Source organism: Octopus sinensis, linkage group LG2 (genome assembly GCF_006345805.1).
Source record: "Octopus sinensis linkage group LG2, ASM634580v1, whole genome shotgun sequence".
In the NCBI taxonomy this organism is placed as follows: domain Eukaryota; kingdom Metazoa; phylum Mollusca; class Cephalopoda; order Octopoda; family Octopodidae; genus Octopus; species Octopus sinensis.
The window spans coordinates 135,740,611-135,761,447 of record NC_042998.1 but is presented as its reverse complement, the minus strand read 5'-3'; the positions used below and the strand labels follow the sequence as shown (position 1 = coordinate 135,761,447).

The following is a 20,837-nucleotide window of genomic DNA, read 5'->3' as shown; positions in this document are numbered from 1 at the left end:
GTAGTAGTAATATAGTAATAATAATGAAGACATCATAAAAAACTTGGAAATTTTTTTTCTATTTTATAATTTTTGACTTCTAAACACAGACTACTGATTAAACGCTGAGCAAGAATTGAGTGAAGTTTAGTTTCTGTCATGTCAAAGACCATTAATAATAAAAGACAGCAATAAAATGTGTTCTTTAAAAGCTATTTCGCTCTTATCAAAGCAACATTAAAGACTTCACTTACGTGGAGATTTGTTTCTCCTTCAAGTAGCACCAGACTTCAGTTGATCCCATTAGAGGATATTTTTAAAGTTTGGCACTTTTGCTTATTCAATATTAATGTAACATTTCATTCAGCTACCAAATTTTTATATTCACTGAATATAAAATTTTATTGGCTTCATTACTTTTTTTGTTTTTTATTTTCACTGTTTCTGCAATATTTCTTGGTATTCTTGCTCTATTACTCTTTCTTTCATGTACTATATTTGAATTACTTTCTTTAAATGCTTTCCTGTCTTCTGGGGAAAAAAATACAACCTAGATTGTGAATTTAGATGTTTTGTATTGTCAAAGTTAATATAAGTATAAAACTAATGTTCTATAAAATATGTTTATTTTTTTTATTTTCAATATTGTGTAAATTTTTCTCTACTTTGATATTTTGTTATTGTTTCTGGTGTTGTTCTTATTATTTTATTTGTTTAATTTTTTAGTCAGGAGCAAAAGCAGTGTTTGAGAACTATAATGCTTTACAGAGACATATGCGATTGGTGAGAGGGAAAGCGGGAAGCTATCTTCAAACCAGAGACTAAAATTATTAGTGTGTGTTTTAGTAAAGGGTCTCAATGGAATTGGTTCATTCTCTCTGCTGGAAATATAACATAGATTGTGAGGAATTCACAGAGTCATTAGAATGTTAGATTGAATGCTTCAGGTGATACTTAGCCCCATGCAGAAACTGCAGGAGCTACTCAGAGGTTTTGCAAGCACTTCTAAATCTATCACAAAGCTAGAAACCTTTCCATATCATCAGCAGGAATCTCAGGGTCACAAGTGTTTGCCCCTTAGGCTGTACTGCATGCTCCACCTGAGTGGGGCTGCAAGGACAGAACTAGTCTTCACCTATGGAAGAATTCCACTTACAGTTTTCATACCAGCCATAGCCATTTTGAGCCTGTTTCAGCTGCAGTGTCTATTTCCTTGAAGACTTTCTTCAGTTGTCTGGGTTCCAAACCTATCTTCTGTAGAAAATGGTGCACTGATCCAGCTGGAAAGCCATGGTTGACTTCAATAGGAAAAAAGACCATATGCCATCCCTTGACATGAACCGCATAGACTAAGTCCTGATATATTTTGATATTTGATTTTCTTTAACTGATCAGAAACATTGAGTCTGTATTATGAGTTTAACCATGATAATTGTTTTTGTACTCCTGGAGAGCAGGAGCATGTCTGGTTGAAGTGATGTTACCGTGAACTCCTGTTCAACTCTATTGATTCTGAGTTCAAATGCTGCCAAAGTCAACTTTGCCTTTCATCTTTTCAAGGTTAATAAAACAAGCAACAGTTGACCACTGGGGTTGATGCAATCAACTTGTTCCCTCCCCTCAAAACTTCTGGCCTTGTGCCAAAATTAGAATTTTGGTGGGGCAATAAGAAACGTACCAAACCATGGCAGTGGATTGGTAGAACAATTAGAAAATCAGATCGGGTACCTTGTATTTGTTCCAGTCCTTTGTGTTCTGAGATCAAATCCTACTATAGGGCAATAGATTTCATCTGTCACTCAGTTTCCAACCACCACTTGGCACCTTGTACACCTTTAGCAGACATCACTTGTGCAAACATTTGTGCCAGGCATCTGGTTTGAGGGTAATTTTCTCTGTCTCTGCAGTCTGGAAGGCTCTGTAAATGGGTCATGGGTATTGCTTCCCTTACCAACTAAAAGATTATAAAAATAAAAACTAATTTTTGTCAGTTCCATCATTCTGATCAGAGCAATATTTATATAATACCATTGTTTATCAATAACTTCCATTGTTGATGAAAATTATCAAATAATTTATAACACAATATTAATGAACTCTTGATTTCACATTAGACCAAATTTCTATTTTCCTCTCCCCTTACCTGTTTCTCTCTTACTCTTTTCTCACTTCTCTATCTTTCTCTTTTCCTTTCTTCTTTCTTCTCACTTCTATCTTCCTCTTTTCCTTCTTTTTTTCCTCCTCACACTTACTTGTCTTCTCTTCTATCTCCCACCACCTTTCTCTCTCCCACCACCTTCTCTCCTTAATTATCATGATTAGGTTTTGCGTTTTACTGATGAATGTCTTTGATAAAGACCAAACTACCACAGAGGACACTAAGTTTCCTACTATACCATTCAGTTTTGGCTCCTAGTTGAAGTATTTTCATTTTATTTACCTCAGGTACAGGCCACACATGGTGATTAAGAAGCTGGCTTTGCAACCATGCGGCTTAGGTTCAGTTTCACTTTGTAGCACCTTGGACAAATGTCTTCTACTATAGCTCCAGACCAACCAATGCCTTATGAATGAATTTGGTTGACAGAAGCCGTGGAGAGTGAAATTGAAACCACATGGCTGCAAAGCAGGTTTCTTAACCACACAGCTGTGCCTGCATCTATGTGCTAATCCTGGGGAGAAATGAGACCAGCCTGCTCTACTAATTGTATATAATGTTAGTAAGCAGGAATAACTGAATGCAAATGATTTCTGAAAGAAAACCCGGGTGCAAGAAGAATTTGATGTAGTGTGCAAGAGAGAAGATTGATCTGGTGCACATATATGATGCTTGTGGAGAATGACATTGTGATAAGACGGGAAAGAAGTGACATGTGGAGAAAGAGGATCTTTGGAGGCTGATGAGCCTCATAGATGAGGCAACAAAGCACAAAAATAAAAAGCAAGACACCATGATAGAAAAGTCCTGTCCTATACATGCAAGCATGGGTAAATGGACTTAATGGTGGAGATAGTGGGATGGTGGTAAAGGTGATGATTGCAGTGGTGGTGGTGGTGACAGTTGCAGTGGTGGTAGTGATGGTGATGGTGGTGATGATGATGATGATGACTGTGTAGTGGTGGTGATGATCATGATGATGATGGTATTGGTGGCAGCCATCATAGTGGCAGTTACAGCAGCACTGGTGGTGGTTGTGTGGTCACAGCAACGCTAGTGGTGATGACAGTGGTGATGGCACTGGTAGTAGTAGTGGTGGTTTCTGTGGTGGTGATGATAATATAAACCTCTGGAGTCAATAATGATAACTGTCTATCAAAGAATTTTATGATGAATGAAAAGTCAAGGAGAAAAACAGACATTTAATGTCTGACTTAATTTATCACACTCATGTGGGATAAACAAGTCTATATGACATATATATATATGTCCCTCCTAGCAATACTTTTGAAGCATGAAATATCAATTTATACTAAGCTACAGTGGTTAAATTTCATTTTGTAATTTGTGAAATGGTCCTGTGTCCAAGTAAATAATATTCTGTTTTACTTGTTTCAGTCAGTGGACTGTGGCCATACTGGGGCATCATCTTGAAAGATTTTAGATGAACAAATCAGCCCCTGTACTTAGTATTTTTTTTAAAGTCTGATACATAATCAACCACTTTTGCCAAACTAAGTTACAAGGATGTAAACAGACCAACGCTAGTTGTCAAGTAGTGGTTGGGTGACAAACACAAACATAAAAACATGCACACATTCTCTCTCTCTCTCTCTCCTCCACACACATACATGCATACATCAGGACGGACACACACACACACATCAGGCTTCCATCTACCAAATTCACTCACTTGGTTGGCCTGGTATTGAACCAAAAATCACTTGATTGCCATGCAAGCTGCTTAACCACACAGTCATACCAGCTAGTGCTTCCAAAACTTTTTTCCCCTTTTTCTATCCTATTGAAAGATCTTTGTCCAAAACCTCAAACACATTCTCTCTATTTCTTCCTTGCTACAATCAATCAGGTAGTTAAGAAGTTTGCTTTAGGATGCATGGCACCTTGATCAAGTGTCCTCTACTAAGTTCTGAGCTGAACAAAGCCTTGTGAGTGGATTTGGTAGACAGAAACTGAAAAGACCCATTGCATCTGTGTATGTGCATGAGCATATATATTTGTGTTTCCTTGTCTTGACATCATGTAATGGTTGTAAGCAAGTGTCACCATAATGCAAGCAGTGTCCTTTGTTTCCAATCTTCAGTGAAAACCTGTCTGGCTATAGGGGGAAATATTACCTTGCTTGTAAAACAGGTGAGGATTGACACAACAGGAAGGGCACAGGTCATAGCAAAAAAAGAAAAAACTGCTTCAACCAAATTCCATCTAACCCTTAAAAGCATGGAAAAGAGGAAGTAAAGACAATGTTGGTGCTGGTGGTGCTGCTACTGATGGTTGATGACAATGCCAATGCCATCACCACCTGCTCCTCTCCCTCTATGTATGTGTATATTTCTGCTCATGCATGTGTGAGAATTTGCCTCTAATGCCAAAACATTTCATCTCTCTCTGTGTCTATGTGTGTCAGCATATTTCTCTTTATGTGTATGAGCAGAAAGGAAGGTGTTTATGTCAATTGTGTTCAATAAATAAATTGTCTTTCACTATCTCCAATTTCTCTCTCTCCCTCCTTCCCTCTCTCTATCTTTCTCTCTCTCTCTCTCTCTCTCTCTCTATATATATATATATAATATATATAATGTCTCTCTCTCTCTCTATATATATATATAATGTCTCTAAACGATGATGATGATGTCTCTCTCTCACTCTTTGTATATTTCTGCATATGTGTGCAAGTTTGCCTCCAGCACCAAAATATATTGTTGCCAAAACATTTTCCATGTCCAGTCAGCTGTACCAAGTCATCTGTGTCCAAATAGACCCAGCAGTGTCGTTCCAGTGTAAGGAAAAACAAGACAGAATTCACAATTTAACCCTTTCGTTACTATATTTCTGACCAAAATACACCCCTTATATGTTTCAATTAATTTCTAACATAATCATAAATTTAGTCTGGTTTCATTAAACAACTATAACTTTTTTATTTATCAATATATTAATGTGATTTTTGGAAGATAATTTAATGAAATGTTCTCAACCAATCCTATACTATAATTTTTGTCACAAAGTGACTCTAATTGCAGGTAGATACAGGTAAATTCAACAAAATATAAAATTATTAAAATTTTTGTTCAAACATCGCTATAGAAAATGGGTTATTAGCTAATATTCAATTGGGTATACAACAAAATTTTACTATAGAATTTGTTATTCTGGGTAACTTTCTGATACCCATAATAATATTTATGGCAAAATAGGCCTTAATTTCTTAAGGTTGTGTGAAACCACAAACTATCCTTTCTTTCGCTTTGTTTACATTTAGCGTAACGGTTCGTTTCCACCGTAATGATTTCAAATAGGCTCATTCGAAAAAGTAAATAGAAAAAGTCTAAGGCTTTACTCTCCTGGGAAAGACTGTGGCTTGGTCCAGTTTCTTCAGAAAAATCACCGAAAGAAACAGTTTTTAAATTTTCACTCCATTCAGGTGCCAATTCATTTTCTTTATCGCTGTCAGAGCTCTCGGATTCACTGTTTTCACTTTCGGAAAATGAAACATCGGATTCATTATCAAATACCTCGTGCTTTTTTTTTTCAGTCATAGAGTTAGATTTATGAAGGTCTTCAGTAGAAAATCCTTCGAATTCTGACTCGCTGCTTGATATAATGAAATTCGTATCCATTTTTTGTCAGAATTACAAATTTTGAAAACACAATAGGAACAAATTTCGGAAAAAAATCTCCCAAAATCCGCGGAATTAAAATTACACTTCCATCATTGTACAGAACTGTAGATGAACTGTTTACAAAGTATAATCACATGTTTTCACGAATGTACTAAAGAGATTTGCTCTGATATTCTCATTTAAATATGAATAGGTAAATACGGGAGATATAGTCCATCTATGTTTATAATCATAATATGTTTATGTGTGAAGGATTAATTATTTTCAGCAAAATATAGTCTAGACTGGCTCCTGCATGTGAACTAGCACTTCTATTTACTGTGATATTAATTTATTTCTAACATAAATTTATCCTCTTTCTGATTAGTAATGTAACTATTTTCTTTTCAAAGTAAATCGTAGAAAGTGAGTGTTTAGTATTCTGTTAAATTCTCTTATTTAGACTTCAGAGAAAAGTCATATGTTTGATCTGGATTGGTGTTGGTATAGGAACTAATCTTACATTGGATCAGCAAAACTAAACAGATATCAGTTAATAATTTTTGTTACTATGGGGATTAATCAGAGCTTCAGACTCACTTGACCTGAAGTATGATTGTGTCTCTGACATGGACACCCTTCCTTCCACACCTGTTTGCTGTTACTTCTAATCACATAGGTTCCTATTTTAAAAATGATATCATTTTTAATTCTCCTTAACCTTTTTGCTACTATATTTCTGTTGAAATACACTAATTTTGAAAATAATGAAGAATTTAAGAATTTGGTGAAGCAGCTATACTTATTGAGCTGGTGTGAGAGATTATACATTAACATGAAATCTTGATAAAGCATTAAAACTTATGTCACTTTGAAATGAGAAATTTCATGAGCAAGCCATTCTGTTAATCCTCATCAACTGGAGCACTCATTGTTATAACTGATGGAGAGTCAGTTTCTAGCAGTGTCCTCTCTCTCGGTTTCTTTTTTTGTATTTTGTTAGTTTCAAGTTTGAAAAGCTCTTAGGAGATGTAATATATTTGGAAATGAAGACCAGTTGGAGACTGATATCATGTATGTAGATCTGTAGTTGGTGGTTGATTAGGATAACAAAAGTCTTAGCTTAAGGATAAGGAGATTTTTAAGTTGTAAGTTTTATTTATAGTTGACTCATTACTTTACAAGTTTTTGATAGAACGATAATTAATTTCTAATGGAATAAGTTACTTAACATTTCTAGGATGTGTGATACATAGGTGTCATCTTCTCTGAAGTACATATCAGAGAGAAAAAGTGGAGAAGGAGAGAGGAAGAGTAGGATTAAATGGTGTCAGACACAAAGACAGGGTTTCATACTGGGACATCTTTTGAATGATTCCACTTAACAATAACCTGGCTGAAAATATGTCAACACACTTGAAAACTTAAGTATTTGGCCAAGTCATAATTCAGTGATTTTTGTGCAATGTGAACTCATGACATAAAGGCATAAAAGTCCAGCGTATTATTCAACTGATTCATTAAACCAATTTTGATAAAACACTTCTAAGTCGTCAATAAATATTGTTCTTTATGCAAGTGTGGCTGTATGGTTATGAAGTTTGTTTTGCAACCATAAAGTTTCTGGTTTGATCCCATTAAATGGTACCTTGACCAAGTGTCTTCTGCTATAATCTGAAATTGACCAATGACTTGATAACTTTTGGGTGGTACTTGGTAAATGGAAACTGTGTGGAAGCCCATTGTATGTATATGTGTATATATATATATACTGTGAGGGTGTATGGCCTAGTGGTTAGGGTGTTGTGCTCATAATCACACGATCATGGTTTCAGTGTCTGCACTGCGTAGTACATTATGCTCTTGAGCAAAACACTTCATCTCCTGTTAAGCTGCAATCACTACAACAACTGACATGTGATACACCATGTACCTGTTCAGGTAACATCGATTTGGTGGAGGGAGTGAGCAAATGTACAGCAGAAACATTTGATCATTATAAACAAATCATTTGTGTAGAGTGTTCAGCAAGAAATTGCAGAACCATTTTTCTCTGACTTCAAGAGATTACTATCATATATATATATATATATATTATATATATGTGTGCGTGTGTTTATATGTATGTATGTATGTAGGTAGGTAGGTAGGTAGGTAGGTAGGTTGGTACGTATGTACGTACGTATATATGTAGTGAAAGTCGACCCATAACCAAGTAAAACCACTTCCTAAACCCATCCAACCCATTTGAACATGGAAAATTGAACATTAAAATTATGGAACATTCAGTCAAAGGTTTTCTGTATCAATATTGACCTGGAGCTAAACAACAATAATCTCTAGGTAAAACACACAATGCTCATCATTCTGGTTTACCTTACCAACATATCAGGCTACATTTCCCACTTCACACTCCAGTGGTTAATGGCTGTAATGTTATCCAACCGTAAAATCAATTGCTCTAGCAAAAGTCATTCTGTCCTTGTTGTCACATAGAAATTAGATTTAAAAATAAAGAAACCAGATATTTACAATATCATTAGTTGGACCTATCATCATCATCATCATCATTTAGTGTCTGTTTTCCATGCTAGCATGGGTAAGATGGTTTGACTGGAGCTGGTAAGCTAGAGAGCTGCACCAGGCTCCGGACTCTTTTAGCTTGGTTTCTATGGCTAGATGCCCTTCTTAATGCCAACCACTCCACAGAGGTGCCTTTTATGCATCACCAGCATAGGTGCTTTTACATCTCACTAGCACAGATGCCTTTTTATGTGTCACCAGCATGGGTGTCTTCTTATGTATTACTAGCACAGGTGCTTTTTTATGTGTCACCAGCAGAGGTGCTTTTTTTATGTATCACTGGCACAAGTGCCTTCTATGTGTCGCCAGCACAGGTGAATTTTACATGTTGTAGGCACTTGCCATGACAACAATTTCACTTAGCTTGATGTGTCTTCTTAAGCACAACAAATAGCCAGAGGTCTTGGACACTTGTTATCACCTCGATATTTTTTATCTTCTTTCAGTTGCTGGACTGTAGCTATGCTGGGGCACCACCTTGAAGGGTTTTGTTGAAGCAAACTGACCCCAATTTTTTAAGTTAAGTACTTATTCTGTCTCTTTTGCCAAACTACTAAATTACAAGAACATAAACTAGAACCAGTAGTCAATGTGTGTGTGTGTGTTTGTATGCCTGTGTTTTATGCTTGTTTGTTTCTCACCACTCCTTGACTACTGGTGCTAGTTTATTTATGTTCTTGCCACTTAGCAGTTCGACAAAAGAGACAGATAGAATAAGTACCCGACTTGAATATATATATATCCATAATTTAGGGAATGGAGTTGATAAAATCCAGTGAATCCCCAATGAGTTTTCACAGGATCCCTTTACGACAATATAACCTTCCTATAATCAAGATATCCTTGGCCTGAAGAGTAGCTTGTGATATACTCCTCGTTTGGATAATTTACTACCTCTGAGGTTCTGCCAGCTATGAAACATATGTAGCCTGGATTTTATCTACTCCATTCCCTAAATTTTGGATGTTTATTTCCCTATACAACAACTCATGTTGCTAACTGTGAACTATAAAATTAACTTTTTTCAGCCTTTCGTCTTCAATACCGGAAAAATTCACAACCCTCTACACCAATAAACCACTATTGTTCCTGAAAGTTGTTTTTTTTTTATATATGCTATGGCTTACTTGAAGATCACTAACTTCCTACACCTTGATCCTTGGATTTTCCTTTACATATTACTATATATATTACTATATATATGTGTATATATATATATATATACAATGGGCTCGTTTTGCAACCATGTGGTTTCAGGATCAGTCTCACTGCACAGCACTTTGCAAAACTGGTTTCTACTACATCCCTAGCCAACCAATGATTTGTGAGTGAATATGGTAGATGGAAACTGGAATGCTATTGTGTGTGTGTACCTTTGTGCCTGTGTTTGTTTTCACTGCTTGACAACCAGTGTTGGTTTGTTTACATCCCTGTAACTTAGTGGTTCTGCAAAAGAGACCAATAGAATAAGTACCTAACCTAAAAATATATATATAGATATATAAGTACTGATGTCAATTTGTCCATCTAAAAGCCTTCAAGCTCGTGCCCCAACATGACTTATGAATAAACTGTGTAAAAGAAATTTTTCCTTATCATCTTTAAAAAAAAATGGATACATTGTATAATGCAACCCTGTCTAAAGTATGCCTTAGAAAAAGATGGGATGGCCATACCTGGGATGTCTCATCATTGATTGGCATGTTCTATCAGAGATGACCTGGGTTTAAGCAACAGCAACAAATAAAATAAAAACAATTAGTTGAAGATATATTTTGATATTTTCATACTTTCCCAATAAAGAAGAAATATTTCATCATCAACATCATTTGATATCCATTATTCCATGCTGGCATGGGTTGGACAGTTCAATTGGATTTGACTAGCTTGAGGGCTGTGTTGGTCTCCAGTGACTGTTTTGTCATGGTTTCTATGGCTGGATACCCTTCTTATTGCCAACAACTTTATAGAGTGTACCGGATGCATTTTTTTTATGGAATCAACACTAATGGGGTCACCAAGTAACTCACAAGAGTTTCATGCATAAGAATTTTGCTGCCAATCAACCAAGTGTCTCCTTATTGTCTAGTGATGTCAAAATTACATGGATGTTTATAACATTTTATGGCAAATTCAATGATTCTATATGAGTAACAAGTACATTAATAATTTTCTTTACAATTTGTGGCATTCAACATATTGTATTCATTCAAGATGAAAGTTCCCAGACTATATTGTTGTTTTAAATAAAGAAATTGATTGCGTGACTCATCTGAGAATAATATTTAATATTTTTTTCATATCTTTAATTATTTTCTTGCAGATGATGAACACCAAAAAATGGCTTGGTCTGAAGTCTGGAGACAAAAATTTTCGCCAACAATTAGATGGAATATTTCAAAATGATAAAAAGCCAAAGAAACCAAAAGTAAAATTCCAGTTTTAAATTTTTACCATTTCTTATTTCCTAACATTTTTATTTTCTGAAATTTATACTAAATCAATTTTATTAATTAAAATTCTATCCTTAATTTTTTCTCCTTTCTGTTCATCTTCTAGTCATCTCTATTTCATATTAATTTAATTAATTTTTCTTTATTTTATTTTAGACAAGGAAGAAATCTGATGCTGATTCGTTATCTGAACAAGAGGATGATCAAAATGTTGAATCAACTGATCAATTATCAGAATGTGGGAAGGAAAATTCAGTGATTCAATCCCCTTTATCTAAAAAGACTCATACTTTACCTCGTTCCTTCTCTTGTGATGAGCGCCAGCCTCCAAGACATCAACAGAACAGTACTCGACAGCGAACAGAGATTAACAACAATGTCCACCGACGAACTTGTCGTTACCTTTCTGATTCTTCGGTTCCACCACGTTCTACTACAACTGGGATACAACGCCAGCTCTCACAACATACAAGTCGGAAGGTAACCAGATCACCAGTTTCAACAACTAAAAGACTTACCAAAAGTCAGCATAATCTTTCACAAAATATCGATTATGCAAATCGCTCCCAGAGTCTTGGGGATCTGACAAGTGAGCCCAGGCTATCATTACCCAACAGTTCACAGAAATCTCATGAGCCTGCTTCCACAAGGCTTTCCTCTGCATCTTCCAGCCGAACTTTAACAAGCACTTTAAGTAGGACCACTTCTCGATTAACGGCACAAAAGACAGCAAGTGGCCTCTATTCCCATCGACTTGATAAAACTAAATCACTTCAAGATTCTCAGTCTCATAGTTTAGACACACTAAATAGTTGTAAAAAAACACAATCATCTGATACTTTGCATCGCAATCTATCTAAGTCATCATTACAATATTCCAGCCGACCCGTATCATATATGATTCATGACAATCAGCATCCACACTCCTCGACATCACACTTAAAACAACAAAGTCCTCAGGTACATATACAAAAACATGAAGCACCTCTACAGAAAACTGTATCAGATGGTCAACAACGTTATAGAAGTACAAAAGTTTTCCACCCACAGAATGCATCCCTATCTAGACAAATCAATAAAATTTCGAAAGCCAATTCTGTCCCACAACAAGAAAGTCACAATCTTTACAATGACCCACCAAAACCAGTGACTCAAATCCATACATTTTCTAAAAGTAATGTTCTTGATCAACATCGAAAATATGGAAGTACTGATTCTATTAACAAACTTAAACCTAGAAGGAGTTTACCACGTGTTCCCAGTCAAAGTATAGATGAAAAACGCCGTAAGTTCACAGAATTGATGAAGCAGCGAATTTTATTGTGTAGTGCTGGAAGTTCAAACAATAGCCAGCATGCTGATACACCTTTAGACTATGAAGTCTCTTCTCTCCTCTCTCTAAATGACATTGATACTGATGATAACTGCTCAGATAAACTAAAATTTAAACCTATTGAAAGTGCTGCAGATGTTTGGAAGTTCCGAAGTTTACAAGATCTTTCAGTTGAAACTAATCTTCATCAGAGCCAACCTCCAGTTGAATGGAAACAAGTTGTGCCTGTGGTCTGTGTTGAGAACTCTGACAGTAATCTTACAAGCCAGATAAATGCTCGTTCTCACAGCAGCACTGTAGATTCTGGCTATAGTACTATTGACACAGAAATTGAGCCATCTCATTCTTCAAGTAAACTCAAAGCACCTGGCTACTACAAACCAGAATTTGACAAAAGGCTAGTGAAAACTAAAGAATATGGCTCAGTTGATTGCTTGAAAGCAAACACACTTTCAACAAGTAAAAGCTACCTCTACCAACATTCTCTGAAATCGAAGCATGAGCAAGAATATTCAACTCTTTTATCTGCAAAGTCAGCTTCTTTATATAATGGCAGCAAATGGGAACCAAAAAGCCTATCAAGTCAAACACTTTACTCTAGGTCTTCCAGAAAGTTAGATAATCCACACATAATTCTAGAGACTTCAAAGTCTTTTTCACAAACTATGAGTCCTAGGAAAACTAACATTACTACTACTAATAGTATCAATTCTATATCAAGTCCCACTCAGTCTGGAAGCAAGTCTCCAGTAACCCCAACTCCTGATTCTGTGCCAAATGCTAGTCTTTATCAGTTGATACAAATGTATAACCTTTATCCTACTCAAGTGGATGTTTACAATCTTTGTATATCAAAGTTTATTTCTCTTGAAAGAAAAACCATACATTTACCTACATCAACTAGCTTTGGGAAATCTAGTCCCTGTAGTAGTGGAGGGCAGCCGAGTGTACCCCAGGGGAAATATGCTAAACTTGGTGGTCCTGGAAGTGCCTTCCGGCCAGTACGGGGCTGTAGTGCAAGTTTATCTAGCATGTGTGAAGTAAGCATGACTGCTATAAGGATTAAATCTGACTGTATATCACCCCCTCCACTAGAATTGTTATCTATTGAAGATGGAGATCTTATTGTAGAGGTAAGTTGTTGATCTATTTTAACTCTAAATGTGTTGTTTGTGTATGCCTTTCATCAGGAATTCCAATTGGTCCTTGAAATATTAGCTCCTCTTATGTCTTCAGAATTGTATGAAACCTAAGTGAAGAATAGAAACAGTTCAGAAATCTCTCCAAATATATACCCTGAACATTAGCACTGTACCAAAATCCATTATCACTGGTGACCCAGCAAGAGTTTATCAAGATTATTTTAAGCTTTGATAGATGTTTTCAATAATAGTATAGCAATCTGTCACTTCCTATAATACTTCTATTTTTATACAAAGGAATTCAGTTTTAAGTGAGTAAACCACCAAACTATTCACAATTTTCAGTTTGTTTCAATGCATCAACAGATTAAGGGGTGAAGGGAGGGTTATTTGCCTGGCAAAATTTTTCTTTTCTTTTATTCTAATGTACTCTGATATCAGAAATGTGGAATATATGAAGTTTGGTACCTAATCCAACCACAAAGGCAAATAATCTACTCACAGGCCAATGAATGAAAGAGATAGATAGATAGATAGATAGATAGATAGATAGATAGTTAGATAGATAGAGACTGTATGTGGTCATCTGACATGCTACAAATAGCAGCCAACTCTCTCCATCATGATCTCACCAACGTTTCAAAAGGCTTCCTTATTCTAATCTTTGCAAAAATCATTTTCCACATTCTAAACTATCCCAAATATACAATTCCTTACTCAACTGGAATCTTTATGTCTTTTATCTTTTATTTATTTTAATCATTGACTATAGCCATGCTGGGGCACTACTTTGAGGAACCTTTAGTTGAACTCATCGACCTCAGAACTTATTGTCTTTTGTAAATTCTGGTACTCATTCTACAGGTATCTTTTGCTGAACTGCTAACGTTACAGGGACATAAACACACCAACACCAGTAGTCAGGCAGTGGTGACTGACAGACACATACACAAAAAAACATGCACACAAACACACATACACATTTATATACACATGATAGGCTTCTTCCAGTTTCCGCCTACTAAATCCATTCACCAGGCTTTGGTCAGCCCAAGACTATTGTAGAAGACACTTGCCTAAGATGCCACACAGTAGGATTGAACCTGAAACCATGTGGTTGGGAAGCAAACTTCTTACTACACAGCTATGACTATGCCTATAACAACAAATATTTCACAATTCCAACATCTTACTAAAGAAAGGGTAAGATCAGAGTCCTGGATACTAAGCCTCAAAGGGTGGGACAACAGATGATAAAAAATCAAGGTGGGTAGAGATTTGATGTATGACAGACTTATCCTATTTATGTCAGTATTAAAAAACAAACAAACGTTAAAATGATGATTATAATGGTCATGGTAGTGGTGACAGTGGCGGCAGTCATCATTACCACAGTGGTAGTGGTAGTGATGGTCACTATCACCATTGTTGTTTGATTACAATAAACTGAAGTTTGCTCAGAAAAAGGAGACCTTCAAATAGTGATTATGATGATCATGGTAGTGGTTGCAGTGGTGGTGGTGATGATGATGATGATGATGGCAGTGTCAGGGATGGTCATCTTACTCTCATCTTGTGTAGAATAATACAACATACCTAACTAAAAATCTTTGTTCAATCTCTTCTCAAAGATAAGCACATTTTAAAACAGGAATCTTAACCACAAAACATTTCACAATGATTACATATGATTTCGTGAACACAATGTCACCTACCACACCTGTTTCAACTATTGCCATATTGTGATTAATTGATCTTGAGTCAATTGATGTCGACCAAGGAAAGACTTTAACACACAAACTGTCACAGCCTGTTACTGGAATTTACCAGTGATGCTACATATTTCCGATCACACTACATACTGTTTAATTACAAAGAAGTGTGATTATTTTGAATATTTACACTATTTAAACTTTAATATTTAGCATATAAGGTGGCAAGCTGGCAGAATCATTAGCAAGCCAAGCAAAATGCTTAGTGGAATTTCATCCGTCTTTACGTTCTGTGTTCAAATTCCACTGAGGTAGACTTTGCCTTCTATGCTTTCAGGCTCAATAAAATAAGTACCAGATAAGCACTGGGGTTAATGTAATCAGCTTCCCTCTACCCTGAATGTGCTGGCCTTGTGCCAAATTTTGAAATTGATATTTAGCACCCACAAGGCAGTAAGCTAGCAGGATCATTAACACACTGAGCAAAATGCTTAGCAGCATTTTGTCTGTCTTTGCATTCTGAGTTCAAATTCTGCCAAGATCAACTTAACCTTTCATCCTTTCGGGGTTGATAAAATAAGTATCAGTTGAGCCCTGGGAGTCATTGTAATTGACCTACTTCTTTTCTGAAATTTCTAACCTTGTGCCAAAATTTGAAACCAGTTTGCGTTATTTAAATATCCTTGAAACCATGTCAAAGATGCAGAATAGAATATTTTCTAAAATTATGAAGATGTACAACACCAGTGGTGCATATGGCTGTTGTGCGAAGTTTGTGATGAGCCACTGGTGGTACATGTGGCTGTTAACATGTTAAGTGAACAACATGATGTATTGTTGCATTAATCAACTTTCACTTAATTTTGGTGCTATCATCATTATTATCACCATTTTATATTATTTGTTTTATTTTTTTTTTGTTGAGTGATGAGAGAGGGGTCAGGATGCCATGCTGGAATGGACTAGATGAATTTTAGTGTGTACCAGATGATTCTCCATCTTCTGGCATACACAGAAACTTGGAAAACCATCAATTTTCTTCCTTCTCCTGCTCCACTTCATCTTCACTACCTTCTTCTTCTTCTTCTTCTCTTCTCTTCTCTTCTGTTCTTCTTCTCTCTCTTCTTCTTCTTCTTCTTCTTCTTCTTCTTCTTCTTCTTACTTCTTCTCTTCTTCTTCTTCTTTTTCTTCTTCTTCTTCTTCTTCTTCTTCTTCTTTCTTCTGCTTCTTCTTCTCTCTTCTTCTTCTTCTTTTCTTATCTTCTTCTTCTTCTTCTTCTCTTCTTATTATTATTATTATTATTATTATCATTATTGAGTGAGAGAACAGTGCATGCCATAAGTGACACTGGGGTAAAATATACGAAGCCCAGTATACCCATCATGACTACCCGTCTGATAAGGGTACACCAGGCACATGCATCACAACCATATGTGCGCGACAAGGTGATCTCATATCAAGATTAACAGCGCATGACCTTGCAGGTGGGACCCAGTTAGAATTTTCTTCTGGTCTAGTAGCCCATCCCACTCAAAAGGTCCCTGAATAAGGATTGTTTAAGGATGTTGAACGAACCACCCATGTTTCCAAAGGTGAATTATCCAAACCTCTAAGAATTCCTCTCAACACACGGCTATGATGCTCCCCCAGTACTTCTGCTCGTGATCAGAGATGCACATATCGTCAGCCACTAAGGGACATGGTCAACTGGTTAATGTCAAACAACTGTGGTATTGAGCAGAATATTTGCTGTAGCCCATCTTTTATACCAAGACAAAACAATGTACATGATAACACTTCCAATCAGTTAAGATCAGGAGCCATGATAGCCACTGTCTGGTACTGCATCAGGGCATCATCATCATCATCATCATCATCATTATTATTATTATTATTATTATTATTATTATTATTATATGTTTGACTTTTGTTTTGTATTTGTACAAGTTGACTCCAAGTCTCAGCCAGAGATCTCAAGAGACAACAAGTTAGAAGTTCATGTTGGTGTTATGCCTAGGGTGTCATATACTTGGTTTTGCACATAGTATTGTTCGAGAGAATGTTTAAGGAGACATAAGAAAATTATGAGTTTGTTTTAAAATTTGAGATTACATAGTACTTTACGTAGGATATGGGCAGTTCCCATGAACTCTATCTTTTGAATTTCTGCCATTTAGGGTTTCCTGGTATCTGAGCTAGGTAGGAATCAGCCCTTTTTGCTATCATTCCTAGGAGGGTACCTATGACAACAGGTATTGTTTTAGTCTTGAGGTTCCACATTTTACCAATTTCTATCAATTATAATTATTATTATTATTATTATTATTATTATATTATTATTATTATTAAGATGATGAACTGGTTCAACTGTTAGCACAATATGTATATTGTTATACTTGGGGATGATCTTTTTTTTTGTCAATTAAATGCATGCACTATTTCTTTGATATTCACTTCAGGTTTTATTTGTATTATTTTTGAGTTTATTGAAGGCGGCGAGCTGGCAAAATCGTTAGCATTCCAGGCGAAATGCTTAGTGGTATTTCATCTGCCACTACATTCTGAGTCGAATCCCACCCAGGTTGACTTTTGCCTTTCATCCTTTTGGGGTTGATTAAATAAGTACCAGTTATACACTGGGGTCAATGTGATCGACTTCCCCCTCCCTGCAAATTTCGGGCCTTGTGCCTATAATAGAAAGGAGTATTTTGAGTTTATTTGTCTACTCTTTTTACTCTTATACTTGTTTCAGTCATGTGACTGTGGCCATGCTGGAGCACCGCATTTAGTCAAGCAAATCGACCCCAGGACTTATTCTTTGTAAGCCTAGTACTTATTATATCGGTCTCTTATACCGAACCGCTAAGTTATGGGGACGTAAACACACTAGCATCGGTTGTCAAGTGATGTTGGGGGGACAAACACAGATACACAAACACACACACACACACACACATATACATATATACAACAGGCTTCTTTCAGTTTCCATCTACCAAATCCACTCACAAGGCTTTGGTCAGCCTGAGGCTATAGTAGAAGACACTTGCTCAAAGTGCCATGCAGTGGGACTGAACGCAGAACCATGTGGTTGGTAAGCAAGCTACTTACCACACAGCCACCCCTACGCCTATAATGTCTGTCAAAGTTCTTTCATCACACATTCTGTAACCTCATCAGTGACTCTCAGTTCCATGTGTCTCATCTTGTCCTGCTTATTCCATTTTGATGTTAATATATATATATATATCAATATTTTCATGTTCACCATTCCATGCTTTCATGAGGCTGACAGATTTTCATTGAGGCAGATTTGCAGATTTTCTATATTTGGATGCTCTTCCTATCACCCACCCCTACCTGTTTCCATGCAAGGTAATATTTTTCCTTGACCAGACATGTTTTCACAGAATATTGAAAATCAATGACACTGCTTATGTGACAGTGACATTCATTTACAACTGTCACATGATGTCAAGACAAGGAGACTCAAACATACACAATTCACACACAAACACACACACATACACATGACAGGCTCTTTACAGTTTCTAAATCCACTCACAATGCTTTGGTTAACCAAGGGCTGTAGTAGAAGACATTTGGTGCCACACAGTGGAACTAAACCCTAACCATCTGATTGAGAAGCATACATTTTAACCACATAGTCATACCTGCATTATGTATGTGTGTATGTATGTATGTGTGTGTGTACATATATATATATATAAATTTTTTTTCGTAATGAGATAACAAACCAAGGCTGAGTAGATTTTAGAACATTTATAGATAGAAGGTCTTACAGCTGTTTCCAGGATATTTATAATACCCCTTCAACTATTTCTTTACTACCCACAAGGGGCTAAACACAGAAGGGACAAACAAGGACAGACAAATGGACCAAGTCGAATATATAGACCTTAGTGCACAACTGGTACTTATTTAATCGACTCCAAAAGGATGAAAGGCAAAGTCGACCTCAGCGGAATTTGAACTCAGAACGTAGCGGCAGACGAAATACCGCTAAGCATTTCGCCCGACATGCTAATGATTCTGCCAGCTCACCGCCTTTATTATATCCCTTCATCAGAGATGGTCTGAGAGAATAGTTAAGTAATAGTTAATTTAGATATGATACAAAATAGAGAGTGAGGTGGAGGAAAGAAAATAGATGTGAGATATGTAGGGATATTGAATTTGTAGATCCATTATTTAGGCAAAATGGTATACCTGTAAGATTCCAATAAGAGGTGCATGGCTTAATGGCTATGGTATTCAACTCATGATCATAAGGTCATGTGTTCAATTCCCGATGGCACATTGAGTCCTTGAGCAAGACACTTTATTTCCTATTGCACTAGATACTCAGGTGGCAAAAATGAGTTGTACCACATGTGTATCGTTGGCGATTTTCTTTCTCTGTCTTCCCTTCCTTGGACCTTTCCTTTTTCTATGTTTCTGACAAAGAGCTCCGCTCAAAACATTAAATCCTCCTTCTTTCTTTCCTTTCCTGAGCATCCAATAACACTATACTTGTTCCACATCCTCACGTTGTTGTGTTTTCTCTTTGTTCATGTTTGGATTAACTATAATTTAAAGGGCCAGCTTGTCACATTCTGTGCCATGCTGAATTTCCCAGAGAACTATGTTAAGGGTACATGTGCTTGTGGAGAGCTCAGCTACTTGCATATTAATTCCATGAACAGGATGTTCTGTTGATTGGATCAACTGGAACACTTGTTGTTGTAACTGATGAATCATATATATATATATATATATATATATATATATAGGGGCATGGCTCAGTGGTTAGAGCGTCGAGCTTACGATCGTGAGGTTGTGAGCTCGAATCCCGGACCGGGCTGCGTGTTGTGTTCTTGAGCAATACATTTTATTTCACGTTGCTCCAGTTCACTCAGCTGTAGAAATGAGTTGCGACGTCACTGGTGCCAAGCTGTATCGACCTTTGTCTTTCCCTTGGATAACACTGGTGGCGTGGAGAGGGGAGGCTGGTATGCATGGGCGACTGCTGGTCTTCCATAAACAACCTTGCCCGGACTTGTGTCTAGGAGGGTAACTTTCTAGGTGCAATCCCATGGTCATTCATGACCGAAGGGGGTCTTTACCCTTATATATATAGGATGGAATTTATAAATATTTAATACATTATTATGCCTGTTTGATAAATCACATGATTTTTAACATTAGAAATAATACATTTTTAAATCTCTCAGAGATTTATGCAGTAGCAGCACGATAAACTGATAGTATGTTGTCAACTTAATGTGACAGTCCCATGAAAGGGAAGAATTCTACTGCTATTTAGCCCTAGGAAACACCGTTTCCTGTTGGACTTGACACATTTCCTAGTGCTAAATAACAGTAGCATTCTTCCCTTTCATGGGATTGTCACATTGAGTTAACAACATACTATCACTTTAACATTAGAGTCGGTATCCTTGAGATTAGTACAGTATAGTCTGTATTATCTGTGGCCATCTAGTTGATTCATCATCATTGATTCATTTCATCAGGTGACACTGCATTATTGGATGAATCACTGAGGGATGTTTATCCCTTCTTGCCAGTATGAAAGCCAATCTAGCAATGTGGATATTTCTGTATGTACCTTGTAGGGGGTGGGGTAGATGATAGGAGTAGAGGAAGGAAATAGGAGCTTTATTTGCATACCCTTCAATGTTATCATAAATGAATATAAAAGATATATATATATATATATATATATATATATATAGTAACACCTTTAATTCTTATCAAAAATATTTATTCGTTATCCATTCATTAAACTGTCTTTCTATGTGGAATGTAACACATCTTATCTTTAATTAATGAT

At 36.4% G+C, this 20,837-nt stretch overlaps 1 protein-coding gene across 7 annotated transcripts in view; it reads left to right on the top strand.

Annotated features, from left to right (window-relative positions):
• Positions 1–20,837, top strand: part of LOC115230820 — a 329,692-nt gene that overhangs the window by 297,362 nt on the left and 11,493 nt on the right. For all 7 annotated transcript variants that reach the window (XM_036499562.1, XM_029800948.2, XM_029800954.2 and 4 more), the window contains 2 exons: positions 10,667–10,771; positions 10,953–13,262. In XM_036499562.1, the coding sequence (XP_036355455.1) occupies positions 10,667–10,771; positions 10,953–13,262 (2,415 nt within the window). The remainder of the gene's footprint in view (positions 1–10,666; positions 10,772–10,952; positions 13,263–20,837) is intronic.